Here is an 18,048-nt window from a genome sequence, read left to right as displayed (position 1 = left end):
GTTTGCTACACAGGGGAACAGAAACAGAAAGCAAAACCACAGGGTTTACAGGAGGCCAACACTGTCAGTGTCACTGCCACCGCCCCCTGTTGCTGTTGGCGTTTCTTAGCTTCCTCTGTCTGCCAAATCCCTGTAGCCACGCAGATCACCAGCTATGCCTGCACACACACCCTTGCCCTGCCCTCGCCACTCCGCATCCCTCTATCCGCGGTGACCAGGGGGCAGTTTGGGATGCAGGAGCTCCTGCAGGGCAGGGGTGAAGCCCGAGCACAGCCCTCAGCTAGGGGACACTGGGACCCGGGCCAGGGACCCCCAGACTGGGCCATGTCAGTGGGCAGCTCCAGTCAGCCGTGTCTGCATCCCCAGACCGGTGCCGATCCCCATCCCTGTCCCTGTGTCCACTGCGGTCCCCACCTCCATCCCCATCCCCCTGTCCATCTCCATCCCCATACCTCTGTCCGTCCTCATCCCCATCCCCATCCCCATCCCCATCCCCATCCCCATCCCCATCCCCATCCCCATCCCCATCCCCATCCCCGTCCTCGCCCCTGTGCCTATCTCTATCCCCATCTCCGTCCCGGTCCCTCCCGCCGGTGCCGCGGGACTTTCCGGGAAGGAGGCGGCAGGCTCCTGTCGGGCTATAAAGGGACGAGCGGTCCCGGCACAGCGACATTCCGTTTCGTCGCTGCCGCCTGATGAGTCGCCACCTTCTCTCCGTGGTCGCCCTGGCTACCGGGACCGCCCTGGCCGCGGCTGCGGCGGGGAGCCAGGTGGGAGCCGCGGCACGCGTGGGGGTGCCTGCTGGGGAGACACGCGTGGGAAGCTCGGCACCGGGGCAGGCTGCACGGGGGCACGTGTAGGGGTCCCGGGGTCCGGGGAAGGAAACGCGTGGGAAACCCTCCTCCGTGGGGGGATGGCACACATGGGAGCTGCAGTACTTGTGGGGGGAGGAACACGAGTGGATGACCCACCTGTGGGGGGAATCCCTGGCAGCAGGGGGACTCCCTGCTCTAGGGGGGACACTGATGGGAGCTCCTGCCGAGGGAAGTGCTCCGAGGCGGGTGGGATGCTCCAGGGTTGTCCATGTCCCCGGGGAGGGATGTGCATTGGGATCCCTTTCTTTGGCCCTGGGGGACCCCTGCCGCGGGGACATGCAGGGGAATGGGTGCAGAGGAAACCTGGGGACCCTGCCCCAGGGTGGTTTCCCCCTGCCCTTGGAGGTGCAGTGTGGGAGAGGACAGGCAGTGCCCAGAGCTGGAGCTGGAGCCTCGCAGGTGAAATGCTGCAGGGCTCTGGCTGTGCCACCTCCTTGTCTGTGCAGGAGCCCACCATGAACATGAGGGCTCTGCCTGTCCCAGTGGGTTCCCCACTCATGCCACGCACTAGTGCTGAGCACAGCACATATCCCCAGCCGTACAGGCAGACATGCCCTGGGGTCATGCATCTCACCTGGAGGGGCTGATCCTGCCTATGTTCCTACCTGTCTGTAGCTCCTGCCTTTAGCTCCCATCCTGTCTATTCACCTCTCCCCTTCTGCTCGGCTTACCTCAGCTTTTGGCCCTCCTGACATGGCTGAGATGTCATCCACTTTATGAATCATGTCTCTTAAAAACAAATGCCTAAGCATTCCTGGGGCTCTGGAGACACCCTGTTGTGATGCTGCCCATAGCTTGCCCTTGTGTTTTCTTTTTTTTCCAAGCTCCTCTGCCAGGCAGCTGAGATCCCCAGTGAGGAGAAGACCAGCTCAAAGAAGGGAAAGGCAATCAACACCAAGTGGTGGCCGAGTCGCGAGCAGAAACACCTCACTAGGAACAGCAAGGTGAGTGCCAGCACCCTGTGGGCATCAGAGGGGCACAAACAGGGGGCTCAGTCCATGGGGCAGGACTTAGGGGCTGTGTGTAGGCAACCCCCGGGGACACATGTGGTTGTGTCCCATCAGTGTGACCTGACCGGCTGGTGGAAGAACGATCTGGGCTCCAGGATGCTGGTGTCAGACATCGACAGCCAGGGAAACTTCTCCGGCGAGTACTACACTGCCGTATCGAGTGCCCAGAAACCCATCAAGCCATCCCCCCTTATTGGCTCCCAGCACTTGGACGAGGATGGGAAGTGCACCTTCGGCTTCACCGTCAATTGGAAGTTTTCTGGTTGGTAGCTGCAGTATCAACTGTGCCTGGATGGGGTGATGGGATGAGGAGGGGAGCTCAGGCTCCCAGCACCCACCCCAATCCCTCTGTCCCCTCTGCTGTTCCCAGTCAGTCCTTCCCTAATCTCTCCCCGCTCTGGATGGTGTCTGCGCATAGCAGGACACCTCCCAAAACACTGTTCGGGCTAGGCAGCGGCGAGAGTTGCTTTGACAGCATCTGTGGTGCAGAGCATTTCCCTGCAACCATCGCGACCCACCTGGGCTCCGTGAACATTAAACCCACTGGCCCAAAAGCAGTTGGGGTCCTGCTGAGATGCTAAAAGCCACCGCTCCCCTAGATTCCACAGCTGTCTTCGTTGGCCAGTGCTTTGCTGGGGACAGAGGGGAGGACGTCCTGCAGACCACCTGGCTGCTGCGGGAGAAGGTCGATTCCCTGCCCAGTGACTGGAAAGCCACCAGGTGAGACATGGGACACCCAGCCTGGCTGGGACCCCTGCTCCTCTGCTGGCCAGGCACTGATGGGCTTCTGCTTCCCCACAGGACCGGCCACAATATCTTCACTCGGATAGACTGAGAGGAGGAGGGAGAAGCCTGTCACTTCAGCTGGGCTTGGGAGACTGAGGGACCGCTCAGCAGCATCGGTGTGCACCACAATTAGGGCTGTTATCAGCTCTGTGCAAAAATGTCATCAAAATCCAAATAAATATAAGGATATTTTCCTTTAAACCCAAACTTGTGCAGTCTGTGGATGTGTCTTGGGGAAGCTGGGCTAAAGTACTGTGATAGGTGCGGGGTGAAACTCTCACCCCTTTACTCCAGGAAGAGACTTGCCCCAGGAAAGCCTGTGTTCCAACCCAAATGGGATGGTGCATCCCCAAAGTGATCATCGGACACCAAAGACAGGTCAGCACTGGCTCTTCTACCTTGTCATCTACCTTGACTTTAGCAAGGCTTTTGACACTGTCTCCCATAACATCCCCATTAGGAAGCTGAGGGAAGTATGGGCTAGATGAGGTGACAGCAAGGTGGATTGAGAGTTGGCTGTGTGACAGAACTCAGAGGGCTGTGATCAGCGGCACAGAGTCCAGTTGGAGGCCTGTAACCAGTGGCGTCCCCCAGGGGTCAATACTCGGTCCAATTTTGTTTAATATATTCATTAATGACCTGGATGAGGGGACAGAGTGTATGCTCAGCAAGTTTGCTGATGATACCAAACTGGGTGGGGTGGCTGACACCCCAGAGGGCCGTGCTGCCATCCAGCGTGACCTGGACAGGCTGGAGAGCTGGGCAGAGAAGAACCTAATGAGGTTCAACAACAGCAAGTGCAAGGTCTTGCACCTGGGGAGGAAGAATGCAAAGCACCAGTACAGGTTAGGGGTGGACCTGCTGGGAAGTAGCTCGGAGGAGAAGGATCTGGGGGTCCTAGTAGACAGTAAATTATCCATGAGCCAGCAATGTGCCCTTGTTGCCAAAAAGGCCAATGGCATCCTGGGCTGCATAGGGAAGAGTGTGGCCAGTAGGTCGAAGGAGGTCATTCTCCCCCTCTACTCTGCACTGGTGAGGCCACAACTGGAACACTGTGTCCAGTTTTGGGCTCCCCAGTTCAAGAGGGACAGGGAACTGCTGGAGTGAGTCCAGCGAAGGGCAACTAAGATGATTAAGGGCTTGGAGCATCTCCCTTATGAGGAAAGGCTGAGAGAGCTGGGACTCTTTAGCCTGGAGAAGAGAAGGCTGAGGGGAGACCTTATTATGGCGTACAAGTATCTAAAGGGTGGGTTGAAGGAGGATGGAGCCAGGCTCTTTTCAATGGTTCCCAGTGACAGGACGAGGGGTAATGGGCACAAGTTAGAACACAGGAAGTTCCGTTCAAATACACAGAAACACTTCTTTACGGTTCAGGTGACAGAGCACTGGCACAGGCTGCCCAGGGAGGTGGTGGAGTCCCCTTCCCTGGAGATTTTCAAGACCCGCCTGGATGCAGTCCTGAGTAATGTGCTCTGGGCAATCCTGCTTTGGCAGGGGAGTTGGACTAGATGATCTCTAGAGGTCCCAACTCTGAAACTCCGTGATTCCGTGATTCTCTGCACGGTGCCAGGCGAGCGTGATAGGAGGGTAAGATGGGGGACCCTTCTGCACCCAAAAAAAATTGGCCTGGACCCCCCCAGCTCCCAGGCAGCCCTTGGACAGGCAGGTGCGGGGTCCTGGCTGTGCCTGTACCCCCGGTGAGTGGCAAGGGCTGCTCTATACTGGCAGCACAGCACTGGTAGCTGCAGTACATCCAGTCCCAAAACTCTTCCTAGCGAAATGTGTGTGATTTACTGGAAAAGGAATGTCCAGGAAATCCTGCCCCAAGCCCCTGCCTGATGGACTTTGTGACTTACTGTAATGGGCAGGGCTGCTGCTGACTGAATCACTCCCCTTAGCCAAAATGAATGATTTCCAGGAAACTCAGCTCCGGGTCTGAGTCTGAAACTCAGTCATCCAGTTATTCGGTGTCAAAATAACACCAGACAATGCTGCACACCCTGTGCTGCACCCTGCCTGGGATTTGAGCAGCTTAAAGGCAGGAGTGGGCTGGTGGAGATGCCACCTCCCACTGCTCCCCTGGTTTTCCTGCCACAAATGCTGTGGGAGAGCTTTGCTAACAGCATCTGTGACTTTAACAAGTGTTCCACCTGCTCTGTGTTTTAGTCCACCTCGTAGCAGACTTGCATGTGGTTTGCTTTTCACATTTTTCTCTCGTGTCCATCTTCTGCTTCTGCAATGATGCTGCTGTTTCCTTCTCGGTGACTACGTGGAATTTCTTCAGCTTTTTCTCTTGCCTGACAGTCTTTCTGAGCAGAATGCCTTTGCACCAGCCCTCTGCTTGCCATGTCCTTTGGTCTGTGCAGCCTTTTACCTGCTTTAGAGGAACCTGAGAATTAGGAACGAGGGTGGCAGAGGGGCCGCAGGACTCTGCTCTCACCTCGATGTGTGGCCAGCTCAGCAGTCGGGCATCCTGCTAAGCCTGCAGCTTTACTGCATACATCCTCCTGACTTTATTATTGCTGTCATGTCAACATTTCCTTGAGGCAGGGCTCCCCAGAGGCTGTGCAGCCATCCTGGGGTGCTCCAGCAAGGTGGCAATGCTGACCACACTTTGAGCACTCTGCAAACCCTTGCAGGCAGCCACAGTACTGATGAGAAATGCAGCAGGCATGGGCTGTCAGAGCTGTTTGCAAGGTCAGTCCTTATACCAGGGAACTCAACAAGGCTGTGACACATCCAGCATCTCGGTTTTGGGGTGGCAGGTGGTAGGACATGGTGTGCCAGGGGTGCCTGCAGGTGTCTGGGGGGGGTAGGCTTTGGCTGGGGATGCTTCACTGCGGGCGTTGGGCATTCATCAGGGTTTTACCCAGCTTCAAGACTTGCTTATAGTGCTCACGTCTGCTCTGCCTCTCTGAGCCACAAACCCAGAGCTGTTTGCCTCCTTCCAGCTCGGGCTCATTGGCATGGCAGAGGTGAGCAGTGGAGTCCCCTTTGGCCCTGCTGCAGACCTCTGGGAGGCAAAGCAGCCATTGCGGCTGCATTGATGAGCCTTGGTCATGGTCATTCAGGCACTGTGAATGTCTTCAGAGGCACCGGGAGCTGGAGGAGGCAGGAGGCACCTTGCAATCACAGGCAGCGTATCGCTGCCACAGTGTCTGTGTTGCACAGGTGCTCACAGGTAGTGTATCTGTTAAAAAAAAAAAAAAGAATAACTTATTGGGATCTTGGCACCAGGTAATGCTCATGTAGGGGATCAGTCAGTCACTCTCTGGATGGAGAAGGAGTCTTCATTGCAGGGGTCCTTGCAGCAGCACCTCCAGTGGGGTCAGGTGAGACTCCCCAAACCGCTCCCTGCTCTGGCCTTGTCGGGCTGTTGGCCATGTTCCGGTGTACACATGATCCGTTGCTACTGCTTGTCTCAACTACATGGGAAACAGCACTTATGTGCCGAAACATGTCTTAACCACGTGCAGAAGACTGTCCTAGACGACCATTTCTGCAGGGACTGTTCCTGTTGACTCTTTACAAACATCTCAACACTGAACGTCTCAGTGCCTAGCATTTGTCTCAATCCAGCTGTTGTTCTACCTGAGCAGATGGAGCCAGGGAGTCACCCAGAGACCCTACAGCTGGTTGGTCTGAGTATGTGTGCAGGCACAGCCTGGTACCCAGCCATGCTGCAGGGATGGCAAAAGAATAAATTTGATTTTAAAGCTTATAACTTCACTTATAAATGAAGTCTCGTAGCTCCTGTCCCCTCTGCCATGTCTGCCTGCTCGTCACTCCCACCAGCCCCCTGGTCAGGACCATACACTGGTCCTCTGCCTCTCTCCTTGACCCAGCTCTGGCTGCCCCCTTGCTGGGCGCAGACCATCACCATGGGAGGATGGAGGAGCTCCTCAGCCAGGTCCCCAGCCCTTCCTGGTGCTGTCTGGGAGCTGGGGCACCCTCCCAGATGTGACCTGCCTCCCCAACGTGTGACAAAGCTCATCACTCTTGGCAGTACCTCCCCTTGGGTGGACAGGGGACCTGTAGCTCTTCCAGCTTCCCCTCTGAGGCTCCTGGGGGTGCCCATTCCTGCCACCCTGCCCACACCTGAGCTGTGCCGCAGCAGCAACGCTGAGTCCCCTCCACTCCAGTGAGAGCTGACCGGGTGCTGGATTAACAGCCTGGGCTCCAACATGACCATCAGGCCTTTGAATGGAAAAGGTGAATTCACTGGCTCCTACCACAAGGCTGTGATGGCCAGAACGAGTGAAATCCAGCTGTCACCACTGCAGGGGTCCCAGTACCACACGAACCAGAAGAGCAGCCCACCTTCAGCTTCATCATCATCAGGAGCTTTCCAGGTGTTTCTCCTTTCCCAGCCTCCCTGAGGTGTCCCCAGAGCTCCCCTGCCCTGCCTGTGGTGTCCCTGATGTTCTTCTGCCTTCCCTGAAGTATCCTTGATGATCCCCTGCCTTCCCCTTTGGTGTCCCAACTGCTCCCCCATCTCTGCCGTGTCCTCAGAGATCCCCAGCCTTCCCCGTGGTGTCTCTGATGGTCCCCTGCCCTCCTGTGGTGCCCTCGGTGCTCCCACATCCCTAACACCAGAGCCGCATGGCTGATGGCACCTCCCAGTTCCCACGGCTGGCTCTTGCCCAGGCAGGTCCTGCTCAGGACAAGGTGGGGCAGAGCTGGATGCAGGCTCAGGTGGGGTCATCCCCCCCATGCCCTGTGTATCCCAATGCCTGTCTAGTGCCATGTCCCTGCAGGTCAGGAGGCTGGAGAGGGAAACATCACCCACCTGCAGTCAGCTTTTCTCACTCACTAACTGGCAAGCTCTCTGCCTAAGAGGCAAACACCCATCCCAGCTCCCTCTCCCACCTCCAACCCCTTAATCGGGTACAGACTCCACCACCACCTCCATGGTCCAGTGCTTCATGGACAAGGACAGGCAGGAAATACTGAGGACCATGTGGGTCACGGAAGATAAAGTTGACAGCCTCAGGAATGACTGGAAAGGCAATGGGAAAGACAGGGCAGGGTAGGGCTGCAGGGCACTTCTCCATCCCTGCTCTGTGCTGGGGCTGCCCCATGAGTACAGCATGGAGACCCTGGGGGCAGCACTGAGCCCTGGGTGTGGGTGCCGGTGCTGGGAGCCAGCTGGGCAGCAGGCAAGGGAGAGTGGTGCCGGGACCCCGAGGGCTTTTGGAGCAAGTCTCTGGGATGGTAACTGAAGGCAGCTACTATAATTTTATAATTAAAACAAAGTGAAATTTTCACATGGGCATCACCACATCCTGCTCCCCAGGAAGAGGAAAGTGGTCCTCCTGGTGTCTTCAAGCCTGGGGCAGATGTGTCTTTGGAGGATGCTCAAAGCAGATGTTCATCCCCTGTGCAGGGTAGGGGCCAGAGAGATTCCCCCTGAGCTGGACACATCCCAGCACCGGCTCTGTCCTCCCCTGCAGCATCAGCAGTGACACATTCACCTGGTTGGAGAGATATCTTGGAGGAGGTGGCTGTGCTGTGTCCCTGTGCAATACTCAGGTGGTCTGAGGACTCCTGCCCACCTGCCCATCCTTGTTACAGTCTTGTACCATTAGGGACCCCTCAGGAGGGCTCAGACAGGGCTCTGCCTTGTAGCTGTACCCTACCTGGCCGCAAAGCACCATGCATGTGGTGTTGCCTCCCGTGGGGTCTGTGCATGGGAGCACCATGCACCGGGTGTCCCCTCCAGAGGGATAACCAAATTTTACTATCTACATATCTTCCAGAAAACCCCTTCTGCACTGAGAAATGGTACCAATTCTGGGGTGCCCAAGAGCTCCCACTGCAGAGCCAGGGAAAGCCCAGCACAGTCAGCAGAGAAAACAGCATAGAAACAGCAGCAGAAAGTTGTAACACAGGAGGGGACTGCCATGAGGAGGAACTCCCTCCAGTGCAGCGGAGAAGAACTGGTTGGGCTGTGTTTGCTGCAGCACTGTGTGTGGATGGCAGCACCGGGACCGTGGCAGTAGGGCAGTGCCAGGCTCTGCCCACCCCGGGGACTCTGTTGTGGTGCAAGGAATGTGCTGGCAGAGCCTCTTGGATAGGGGATGTGCAAACCACCCCCGCGCCCCGACTTCTCTCTGCACAGCCGTGCTCGTTCCCGCGTTCCTCCAGCACTGCCCAGGTCACGCAGACCTCCTCGCCTCCCCTGTCCTGTCCCGGGCACGCTGCCACCCGGCCACCCATCCCATAGCTGCCAGCCCAGTGCCCATGGGACTCCGGTTACAGTCCTATAAAGGGGGACGGGGTGTGGGGCTGGAAGGGAGCTGTGCCGGGCGCTTTGCAGCCCCACGGCCATGGGGAGCAACGCTTTCGCCCTGGTCCTCACCCTGACCCTGGTGGCATGCATTTCCCCTGCGGAGAGGAAGGTACGGGGATGGGTGGTGATGGGGATGTGGCAGACATGGCACTGGGATGCAGTGTGAGCAGCTGTGGGGGGGTCGCCTCTTAAATGCCATCTTGGGCTGGGACAAGCAGGAGAGCTTTGCAAGCACCTAGTCCAGCCAATGGCCAGGGTATCTCTGGGTCACCCCCAGCCACCCGGTCACCATCTCCACAAAGTTCTTCTCCCAGAGGGGCACCAAACGTGGGTCATCCTACAGGGTCTGTGCCCAGGGCTACCATGCATGGGGCGTCCTTTCCCACGGGGTCTTCGCCTGTGCAGAGGGCATCCCCTCCCATGGGATCTGTGCCCAGGGCTACCACGCACAGGGGCATCCCTTTCCCTTGGGGTCTGTGCCCAGGGGCACCATGCACACTGCTGGACTGGGACATGTTGGCCAGGATGCACCACCTGCACAGCAGCTGGCAACACCTGGGGGAGCATTTCACCAAACTGGGGACAAGGAGAGCTGTGCTCCGCCGTCGCACCCACAGCAGGGCTCACAGCTCCGGCCGTCGGGGGGTGGGAGGGATGGGGTCCCCATCTGTGCCATGTGCAGGGGCAGAGGGCCTGTGACCGTGTCCCTTCAGTGCCAGCTCAGCGGGCTGTGGAGGAATGAGCAGGACTCGCTGATGGAGATTTCGGCGGTGAGGAATGACGGGAGCTTCCAGGGGAAATACCTCACGCGGGTCACCCTGGCCGGCGTCTGTGCCCGTGCCTCCCCCCTCATGGGCGCCCAGCAGCAGCCCAGCGAGGGGGGCTGGCCCACCTTCGCCTTCACCGTGCGCTGGGACAAGTTCTCCAGTAAGTGCTGGGACACCCTGGGTCAGCACCTCAGGGGCACTGGGAGCCACACAGGTAGCCAACAGGAATTTTCCTGCCTGACTCACCCGAGGGAACTGCTGGGGAAGGGCCGGTCCCCTCAGCAGGGTTTGGGTGGGTGCGTGGATGTTGTAGCAGAAACATGGCTGTGGCCAAGAGGACGTCAGGGAAGCAGAAGCAGCCAGCAAGTGGGGATATATCCCCATTGACCCCTTCCCCCAGATGCCACCACCGCCTTTGCGGGGCAGTGCTTCGTGGACACAGGCGGGAAGGAGACGCTGACCACCATGTGGCTGCTGCGTGAAGCCGTCGGGTCCCTTGAGGAGGACTGGAAAGCCACGAGGTAGTGGGGGGACATGGGGAGCAGTGACCCCACAGAGGGGCCCTCCCCAGGACCCCTGAGGACAAGCATGCTCCTGGGCGATGGGACTACCCCTGGGAACCCCACAGCGCGGGTTTGCAGCAGCGATGCCAATGCCTCCTGGCTAGTGGCTTGCCCTGGGCAAGGGCATCCAGCAGCTGCTCAGGGCAAGTTGGGGGGCATTTAGCAACACCCCTGAGTGGATCATGTCTGCAGATCATCCCACAGGAACTCTCTGCTTCCCACAGGGTGGGCAGAAATGTCTTCACACGCAAACGCACCCTGAAAGGAAAGATCCTGCCAAGCTTGTCCCCATCCTGTTTGGACGCAGCTTCACCTACCCCATGATGGCATGTTCTGGGCATGTTCTGGCTGCAGCCTGGACACCCAAGGCAACCAAAACCAGCTTCTCACATAAAAAAAAAAAAAAATTTAGAAGTCATGTCAGCTGTGGCTGTCTTTTTTAAAAAACTGTTGTCGTTCCCCTTCTGAGGCAGCTTTTACCCCATGGGTACCCCTGCAGAGGTGAGGGTTCACCACTGCCCTTCCCCAGGGAAAGCTGTATACCCCCCGATTACCCCCATCCAGCTCCCTGGGGTCATTTCCCACCTCATCCTAACACAAACTTCCACCCTGCTCCGTCGCTCCCCACCTGCCTGCTGCTGGCAGACATGGAGTCAGCATCCTGAATCCAGCCACCTTCCTCGTGGTGCCTTCATACCCATCTCTCCTAGATGCCTTTCCAGCCCCAGGACTTCCCGTAGGGCTGGGTGATGGAGGTAACAGTATCAGTAGATGTGAGATGTTGGTAAAGTGCTTCATTCATGCTGCATGACACACGAAGTAAGATGTACACAGTTAAAGCTCCCATCCCACCCCATCCCACCCCATCCCACCCCATCCCATCCCATCCCATCCCATCCCATCCCATCCCATCCCATCCCGTCCCATCCCGTCCCATCCCATCCCATCCCATCCCCCTGGGTTACAACCAGGGATTTTACCCTTCTGAGCTGCCGGATTTCAGCAATGACACTCTATCTGCCTCTGTGGACGCCTGCCAAGCTTAGTCAGCTCTTTTGACACAACGTTTTTGGCAGGTCCATGGGTGAAGATGAAGCCTCTTGCAGAAGCATTACAAATATAACACAGCCCCGGGGATGCCAGCATGCTAGCCTGACAGTCCATTGAGCCTGGCCCGGAACCAGCGAGGCTAGTGCACACTGCCGTGACATGGAGTGGTGGCTGCCACCTCCCTGACACCTCAAACAGGGCAGCTTGTCCCTGCCAAACAGGGCAGAAAGACAGGGGCTGGTGTCAGGCCAAAAGAATGGCGTGCGTCATCCAGGGGAAGAGTAAGAGATCCCCCGGGGGAGTGGGATTTCTCAGGTCCCTGTGATAAGACCGTGAGTTTGGGATGGTAAAGGGCAACGTGGAGGAGTGATGGGCTAGGAGAGGGGTGGTTTCCGATTGCCCCAGCCTTTGGGGCCATCTGGACCAGAGGGAGAGGCACCGAGCAGCATCAGCAGTGGGGTCCTGGGGTGCTCCGGGGCTCATGGCAGGCACTAAGCGGTGCCACCCCGGGGTGGGACTCCACCACCCCCAGTATGTGCACCACAGCCCTGCTGCCACCCAGTGCCCCACACACTGCGGTCCCGGGGACGATACGTGTTTATGCAGATGACTCTCACCTTAATTTTCAGCTGCCCACAGCCCCGTGCCTGCTCCAGGCACTGCAGAGAGCGGAGAAGCAGCTCTGGAGTGCAGGGACAGTGCACTCTCTGTTTTGTACATCCAAAACCCTTAAGAGCAGCAACTGTAAGGAAGAGGTGCAAACACAAGGCTGGTTAGCACGCTTGGGTGTGTTTAGCAAACACATTCCCTTGGACCCCAGTGCCCCTCTGTGGTGACTTCTGCCCCTAACTCTTGTAAAAGCAAAAGCAGCAAAATTAGCAGCTGGTGTACAGAAGATGCTGGGGAATTGTCATTGCTGGGGCAAGCCCTCCCTCCTGTGCCGCGCTGCAGCCGCTGCAGCTTGCCTCTGCCCGGGATGCCCCAGCACCGAGTGGGTGACACCCCGGTGGGGCAGTGGCACCAGCAAAGCAGCGAGCGGTTAAATGTTTAAACAGGTAATAATTTCCAGCCTGCACGCGCAGGAGGCAGATTCCAAGGAAGGTACTTGATGCTTCTCAGGCTGCTATAAAGGGCCTTAAAAAAAACCCGCACCCCCACCTCTCTGCACAGCCGTGCTCGTTCCCGCGTTCCTCCAGCACTGCCCAGGTCACGCAGACCTCCTCGCCTCCCCTGTCCTGTCCTGGGCACACTGCCACCCGGCCACCCATCCCGCAGCTGCCAGCCCAGTGCCCATGGGACTCCAGTTACAGCCCTATAAAGGGGGACGGGGTGTGGGGCTGGAAGGGAGCCGTGCCGGGCGCTTTGCAGCCCCACGGCCATGGGGAGCAACGCTTTCGCCCTGGTCCTCACCCTGACCCTGGTGGCATGTGTTTCCCCTGCAGAGAGGAAGGTACGGGGATGGGTGGCGATGGGGACGTGGTGCTGGCACCCTACTAGACCCCAAAGGCTACTGTTGGGGCTGCGGTGCTCAGCAGGGGAACTGGGGCCGGGCTGGTGGAGCTGGCAGGACCAGCACTATGCAGTGCTGAGGGAAGCTGCGGAGAGGCTGTGAGAGGGAGGGACCGCTCCTGCAAGCATGCTGCTTGCTGTGGGAACTCGTCCAGAGAGCGGCAAACAGAGCCGTGCCCCAGAGAAACACCGTTTCCCACCAAGCGTGCGGGGAAAGCAGTGCATCCTCTGCTTCAGCGTGGGGAGGAGCCACTCTCCCCTGGGTGGCAGCAGCGAACTGCCCAGAGCACTGGTTGGGCTGAAGGCAATCGGTGCTGCGGGTGCGATGCTCATGCCGAGGCGGCAATGCTGGTGGCACCAGCTTCTCACGGGGTCTGTGGTGCATCCCCCAGTGATGCAGCCATCCCGGGGCAGGGCCAGGGTGGTGGGGCAGGAGTCCCTGGCAGGGCAGCCCAAGCCACAGCACTGGCCTTGCAGTGCCTCCTCTCTGGCTCCTGGCGGAGCGACACGGGCTGCCGGATGGTCGTGTCCATTCTTGGAGAAGATGGACGCTTCTCCGGTTCCTACATGCCGGGTCCTGCCGCCAGTGACTCTGAAATCCTCACCTCACCGCTGGAGGGGTCCCAGCAGGACGCAGGGCTGGTCCCACAGCCCACCTTCTCCTTCACCGTGCACTGGCGGCTTCGAGGTAGGCAGGAGGGGGCCATCACCCTGCAGCAGGGATGCCCGCGGGATGCAGGGGCTGGGTTTGTGCCTCACCACCCAACTCACACCACCTTGGACCCTTCCAGACTCAGAGGCAGCCCGGACCACCGCCTTCCTGGGCCAGTGCTATGTAGGCACCAACGGGGAGGAGACACTGCACGCCCTGTGGCTCCTGCGGGAAGCAGCTGAGAGCCCTGCCGAGGACTGGAAAGCCACCCGGTGAGCTCCAGGTTCTGGTCACCACTGTGTCAAACTTTCCTGCACCCCAGGCTGGAGAAGGGAGAAATCCCACAGGATGAGGCATGGTGGGACTGGGAGGGTGAAACGGGTTTGTCACTAGTGACGAGCAGGGGCTAAGAAGCCCCTGTGGTGGTAAATGGAGTTAAATCCAGTTGGTGTCCAGTGACGAGTGGTGTCCCCCAGGGATCGGTGCTGGGGCCCGTTCTCTTTAATATCTTTATCAACGATCTGGATGAGGGGATCGAGTGCTCCCTCAGTAAGTTCGCAGACGACACTAAACTGGGGGGGCGTGTTGATCTGCTTGAGGGTAGATTGGCTCTGCAGAGGGATCTGGACAGGCTGGACAGATGGGCTGAGGCCAATGGTATGAGGTTCAACAAGGCCAAGTGTCGGGTCCTGCACTTGGGTCACAACAACCCCATGCAGCGCTACAGACTGGGGGCGGAGTGGCTCGAAAGCTGCCTGGCAGAAAAGGACCTGGGGGTGTTGGTGGACAACCGGCTGAGCATGAGCCAGCAGTGTGCCCAGGCAGCCAAGAAGGCCAACACCATCCTGGCCTGCATCAGGAATAGTGTGGTGAGCCGGACTAGGGAAGTAATCATCCCCCTGTACTCGGCACCGGTGAGGCCTCACCTCGAGTACTGTGTTCAGTTTTGGGCCCCTCACTACAAGAAGGACATTGAGGTGTTGGAGCGTGTCCAGAGAAGGGCTACAAAGCTGGTGAAGGGTCTGGAGGACAAACCTTATGAGGAACGACTGAGGGATCTGGGGTTGTTTAGCCTGGAGAAGAGGAGGCTGAGGGGAGACCTTATCACCCTCTACAACTACCTGAAAGGAGGTTTTAGAGAGATGGGAGCTGACCTCTTCTCCCTGGCGACAAGTGATAGGACAAGAGGAAATGGGTTCAAGTTATGTCAGGGCAGGTTTAGATTAGATGTTAGGAAGCATTTTTTCACTGAAAGGGTTATTAAACATTGGAATAAGCTGCCCAGAGAGGTGGTGGATTCACCATCCCTGGAGGTGTTTAAGCAAAGGGTAGATGAGGTGCTTAGGGACATGGTTTAGGAGTGGTGGTGTTTTTATCAGGGTAGGTTAATGGTTGGACTTGATGATCTTAAAGGTCCCTTCCAACCTCACTGATTCTATGATTCTATGATTCTATGATCCCTTGACCTGGCCAGATCCTGTATCCCGGGTATGCCCCAGGGTGAGTGACCCCAGTACAGGGTCTGGACCCATCCAGACCCACCTGGGACCCTCCTTGCACTCTGTCCAGCAGGGAGAAAGCAGCACATGATGCCAGCACCCAGTGCAGCCTCCACAACAGTGTGCTGGAGCCCTAGGCATCTCACTCAGCACCCAGCGAGGCAGTGGGGGACATGGTGCTTCCCCCCGTGTTTCCCCTCTGTACTCACCACCACAGTGTAGTTGACCCCGACTGGGTGAACCACAGTGATCTGGATTTTCCTGCAGGATTGGCACCAGCATTTTCACCCGGATAAAATAACAGCGAGTGGGAAAATCCAGGAGGCCCCGGACCGCAAGGAGACAGCGCTTCCCCCAGCCAGGCTCTGCCCACGCTGAGGTGCTGCATTTCAGCAGCTCTCAGCCCACAGCTTCATCCTTTCCTGGGCAAGTTCAGCCCAGTGTGAAGGCTGGGCACTGGCTGCAAAATAAAGGGTTTCTGTGGGGATGTGGAGCTCGGCTCTGGTTTCTGCCCTACCTCAAACCCACGGGGTTTGTCTTGACCCACAGCCTGCCCTCCCATGGGGAGACTTCATGCAGCAGGGTCCCTGAGGATGAGGGCTGTCCCATGTCCCCTCCCTGGCAGCGTGCAGCAATGCTGCACCTGCAGCCCTACCGCTGTGCTGTGGGTAACTCATCCCTTGGGGTCTCTCCCAAACTTCCCCAAGGGGTGCGGGGCAACCTGGGCTGTGTCCAGGTGGTGGCATGAGGCACAGCCTTGGTGGGACGCCGCGGGCAGCATGTCCCAGGGCTGCAGGGCAGGCTCCAGGCAGCCCACCCTCCCCCTGCGAGCAGAGCAGAGGAAGTTTCTCAGGCATCCGAATGCACGGGGCGGCTGCAAATGGCTTTTGCAGAGCCGTCCGCCTCCCTGTTCCCAGCCCCGGCGGATGCGCTGCGGCGGCCGGCTGCCAGCCCCACTCCTGCCCCAGGAGTAGGGAAAGCTCCCAGATGGCCCGTCCCAAGAGAGACCCCTCGGTGCAGCTGTGTCCCCCGAGCAATGCACATGCGGGGGTCTCCAGCAAAGCCCCGGCTACATGATGGCTGGGGAAAGGGAAGAGGGGAAGGACGCATCTGGCACTGGCTGTGTGTTTTTTCCATCATCCCAACCCGACCTCTCTGCTTTCTGATTCAGACACCTTGACAAAGCGGTCGTGACACGGCTGGCTCCCTTGGGGGTTCAGCAGCCCCGGGCCTCAGGTTTTGGGAGCTGGGGGAAGGCGGTGGCTCTATCACTGTATTTCCAGTTGCTTTTTTAACGGGGCGCTCAGATTTCTGCTAGTTTTTCTGTTTCCACCAATATCCAGCAGCTGGTGCTAGTGGATAAAAATAGGACGGATGCTGACACAGGGTTGAGGTTTCCTTTGAGAAGGAGGGTATGTCTCACTTCTGCTACTGACTGAAATTCCCACCTCTGAGAAACCCTGACTCCTTTTTTTTTAGAGGAAAAAAAAAAAAAAAAGAAAACCCCGATTCCTTTAAAGCCATGAGCAGGAGGTGTTTTGTACCGGCCACACAGCCCAGGCACTCCGTGGCAATAGGAGGAAAATTTCGTTTCATGCTTTCATAACTTTAAATACGTCGCTACTGTGGAAAGGAGATGGCGCTACTGACACTCGGGGAGCCACCAAGAGAAACAGAGAGGGTTTCCATTCGGCAACACCCATACGGGACCTGCAGAGGGCTGACCAGAATGTTTTGTCCTGAAGGGCTCATCTTTCTGGTCTGTCGGCATCCTCCCATGATGCTGATGCAGGCACCTGCTGGGACACGTGTAAGATATGGGTCGACCTTGGGAATAACAGAGGGAACGCAGCAGGGAGGGCAAGCAGGGGCCGTAACGCCGACCTAAGCCAGGGTGCGGGGCCGTGTATGTGTGCAAGAAGTGCTGACACACACACAGCCTGTGCTCCGACGCCTGCAGCGTGCAAGGGAAATACATGTCATGGAGGATCTGCAGCGAGGAGGAGGAGGAGGGTGGCAGAAATACTGGGTTCCTCCTGTTCCTCTGCCTGATGGAAACGAGGTGCGAGCCTCCTCGGCAAAGGACTCGTTCCAGGTATTTTTATCATCGCTGCCCTTTAACCCAAGGCGTGAGGCCCAAGCTGGGCTTCCTTCCTCTCACCGGCTCAGAGCTGACCACTGTGGGACCGGCGTGAGAACACAGAAAGTGATGAAAAATAGCAGCCCTGGGGCAGCGCCGGCAGGCACCACGGAGCAGCTGTTCCCAAAACTCCCAGCCCAAGACACGTCCCCAGCGCAGCACAGGAGGACCAGCTCTGGGCTCCGTGATATCCCAGCTGCTGCTGCACGCTTTCCCCGTGGCAGAGCTGCGGTGGCCGAGCGCTGCATTTGACAAGGAGCCCGCCAGGCTTGCCTGGCTCCATGCCCACTCTCCTGGAGCTATCTCCCTCCCCTGACATTTGGCCAAGTGAGTGGAGCGTGGTGCTGACCCCGCTGCCCCTGGCCAAACACCAGCTGTGCTGGCCGCCCCCTGCTTTGCTGGCAACCCCACGGTGTTTTTATTTCAGATGACTCACACAATATCGATTAGTGCTGGACTAGGGAATCCAGGTGACATCAGTACGTCCCCAGTGGCCTTATGCACCCTGGCCTTGAACTGCAAAAAAATAAGGAAACAAAAGCAAGGACCGGGTCTGAGATGTTCCCATTCTGGGGAAAAAGGTCCAGTGGTTCCCTGGGGATGCTCATGGGCTGCCTGCCTTGGCCAGGGCAGAGACGTGACCTGATCCTCTTATGAGTGTGCTGCCACCCATCCCGAGACAGATCCCATGGGGAGCCACCCCTTACCTGTCTCTCCTCTCTGGGCAGAGACACAATGTTCAATTTCGTATCTCGTTAGCCGGCACAAGCACCCTTTGCTTCCTGGGCGGGTTGCAAGCACAGTGCTACCTGCACGCATCGCCTTGCTGGGCTCCCGCACCCCCAAATCCCACGCTGGGCTCCGCAACTTGAGCTCAGGGTCTGCCAGTGCCTCCCATGGACCCA

The 18,048-nt window shown here is 58.1% G+C and overlaps 2 protein-coding genes across 2 annotated transcripts; both read left to right on the top strand.

Annotated features, from left to right (window-relative positions):
• Window positions 1-688: 688 nt before the first annotated feature.
• Window positions 689-10,617, top strand: LOC309683693 (uncharacterized protein; the record flags this gene model as incomplete). Its single annotated transcript, XM_082498015.1, has 9 exons — window positions 689-770; window positions 1,700-1,819; window positions 1,940-2,147; window positions 2,485-2,605; window positions 2,687-2,710; window positions 6,843-7,023; window positions 9,677-9,890; window positions 10,131-10,251; window positions 10,518-10,617. The coding sequence occupies exons 1-9, from the start codon at window positions 696-698 to the stop codon at window positions 10,615-10,617; spliced, it is 1,164 nt and encodes a 387-aa protein (XP_082354141.1). The 5' UTR covers window positions 689-695.
• Window positions 10,618-12,721: 2,104 nt separating this feature from the next.
• On the top strand, window positions 12,722-15,304 carry LOC309682925 (avidin-like; the record flags this gene model as incomplete). Its single annotated transcript, XM_082497070.1, has 4 exons — window positions 12,722-12,793; window positions 13,330-13,540; window positions 13,644-13,776; window positions 15,271-15,304. The coding sequence occupies 4 exons, from the start codon at window positions 12,722-12,724 to the stop codon at window positions 15,302-15,304; spliced, it is 450 nt and encodes a 149-aa protein (XP_082353196.1).
• Window positions 15,305-18,048: the final 2,744 nt, after the last annotated feature.

This window comes from Vanellus vanellus (genome assembly GCF_965231255.1).
Source record: "Vanellus vanellus genome assembly, chromosome: Z".
In the NCBI taxonomy this organism is placed as follows: Eukaryota; Metazoa; Chordata; class Aves; order Charadriiformes; family Charadriidae; genus Vanellus; species Vanellus vanellus.
Note: the sequence above shows the minus strand (reverse complement) of the source record. Positions and strands in the feature narration are given on the sequence as shown.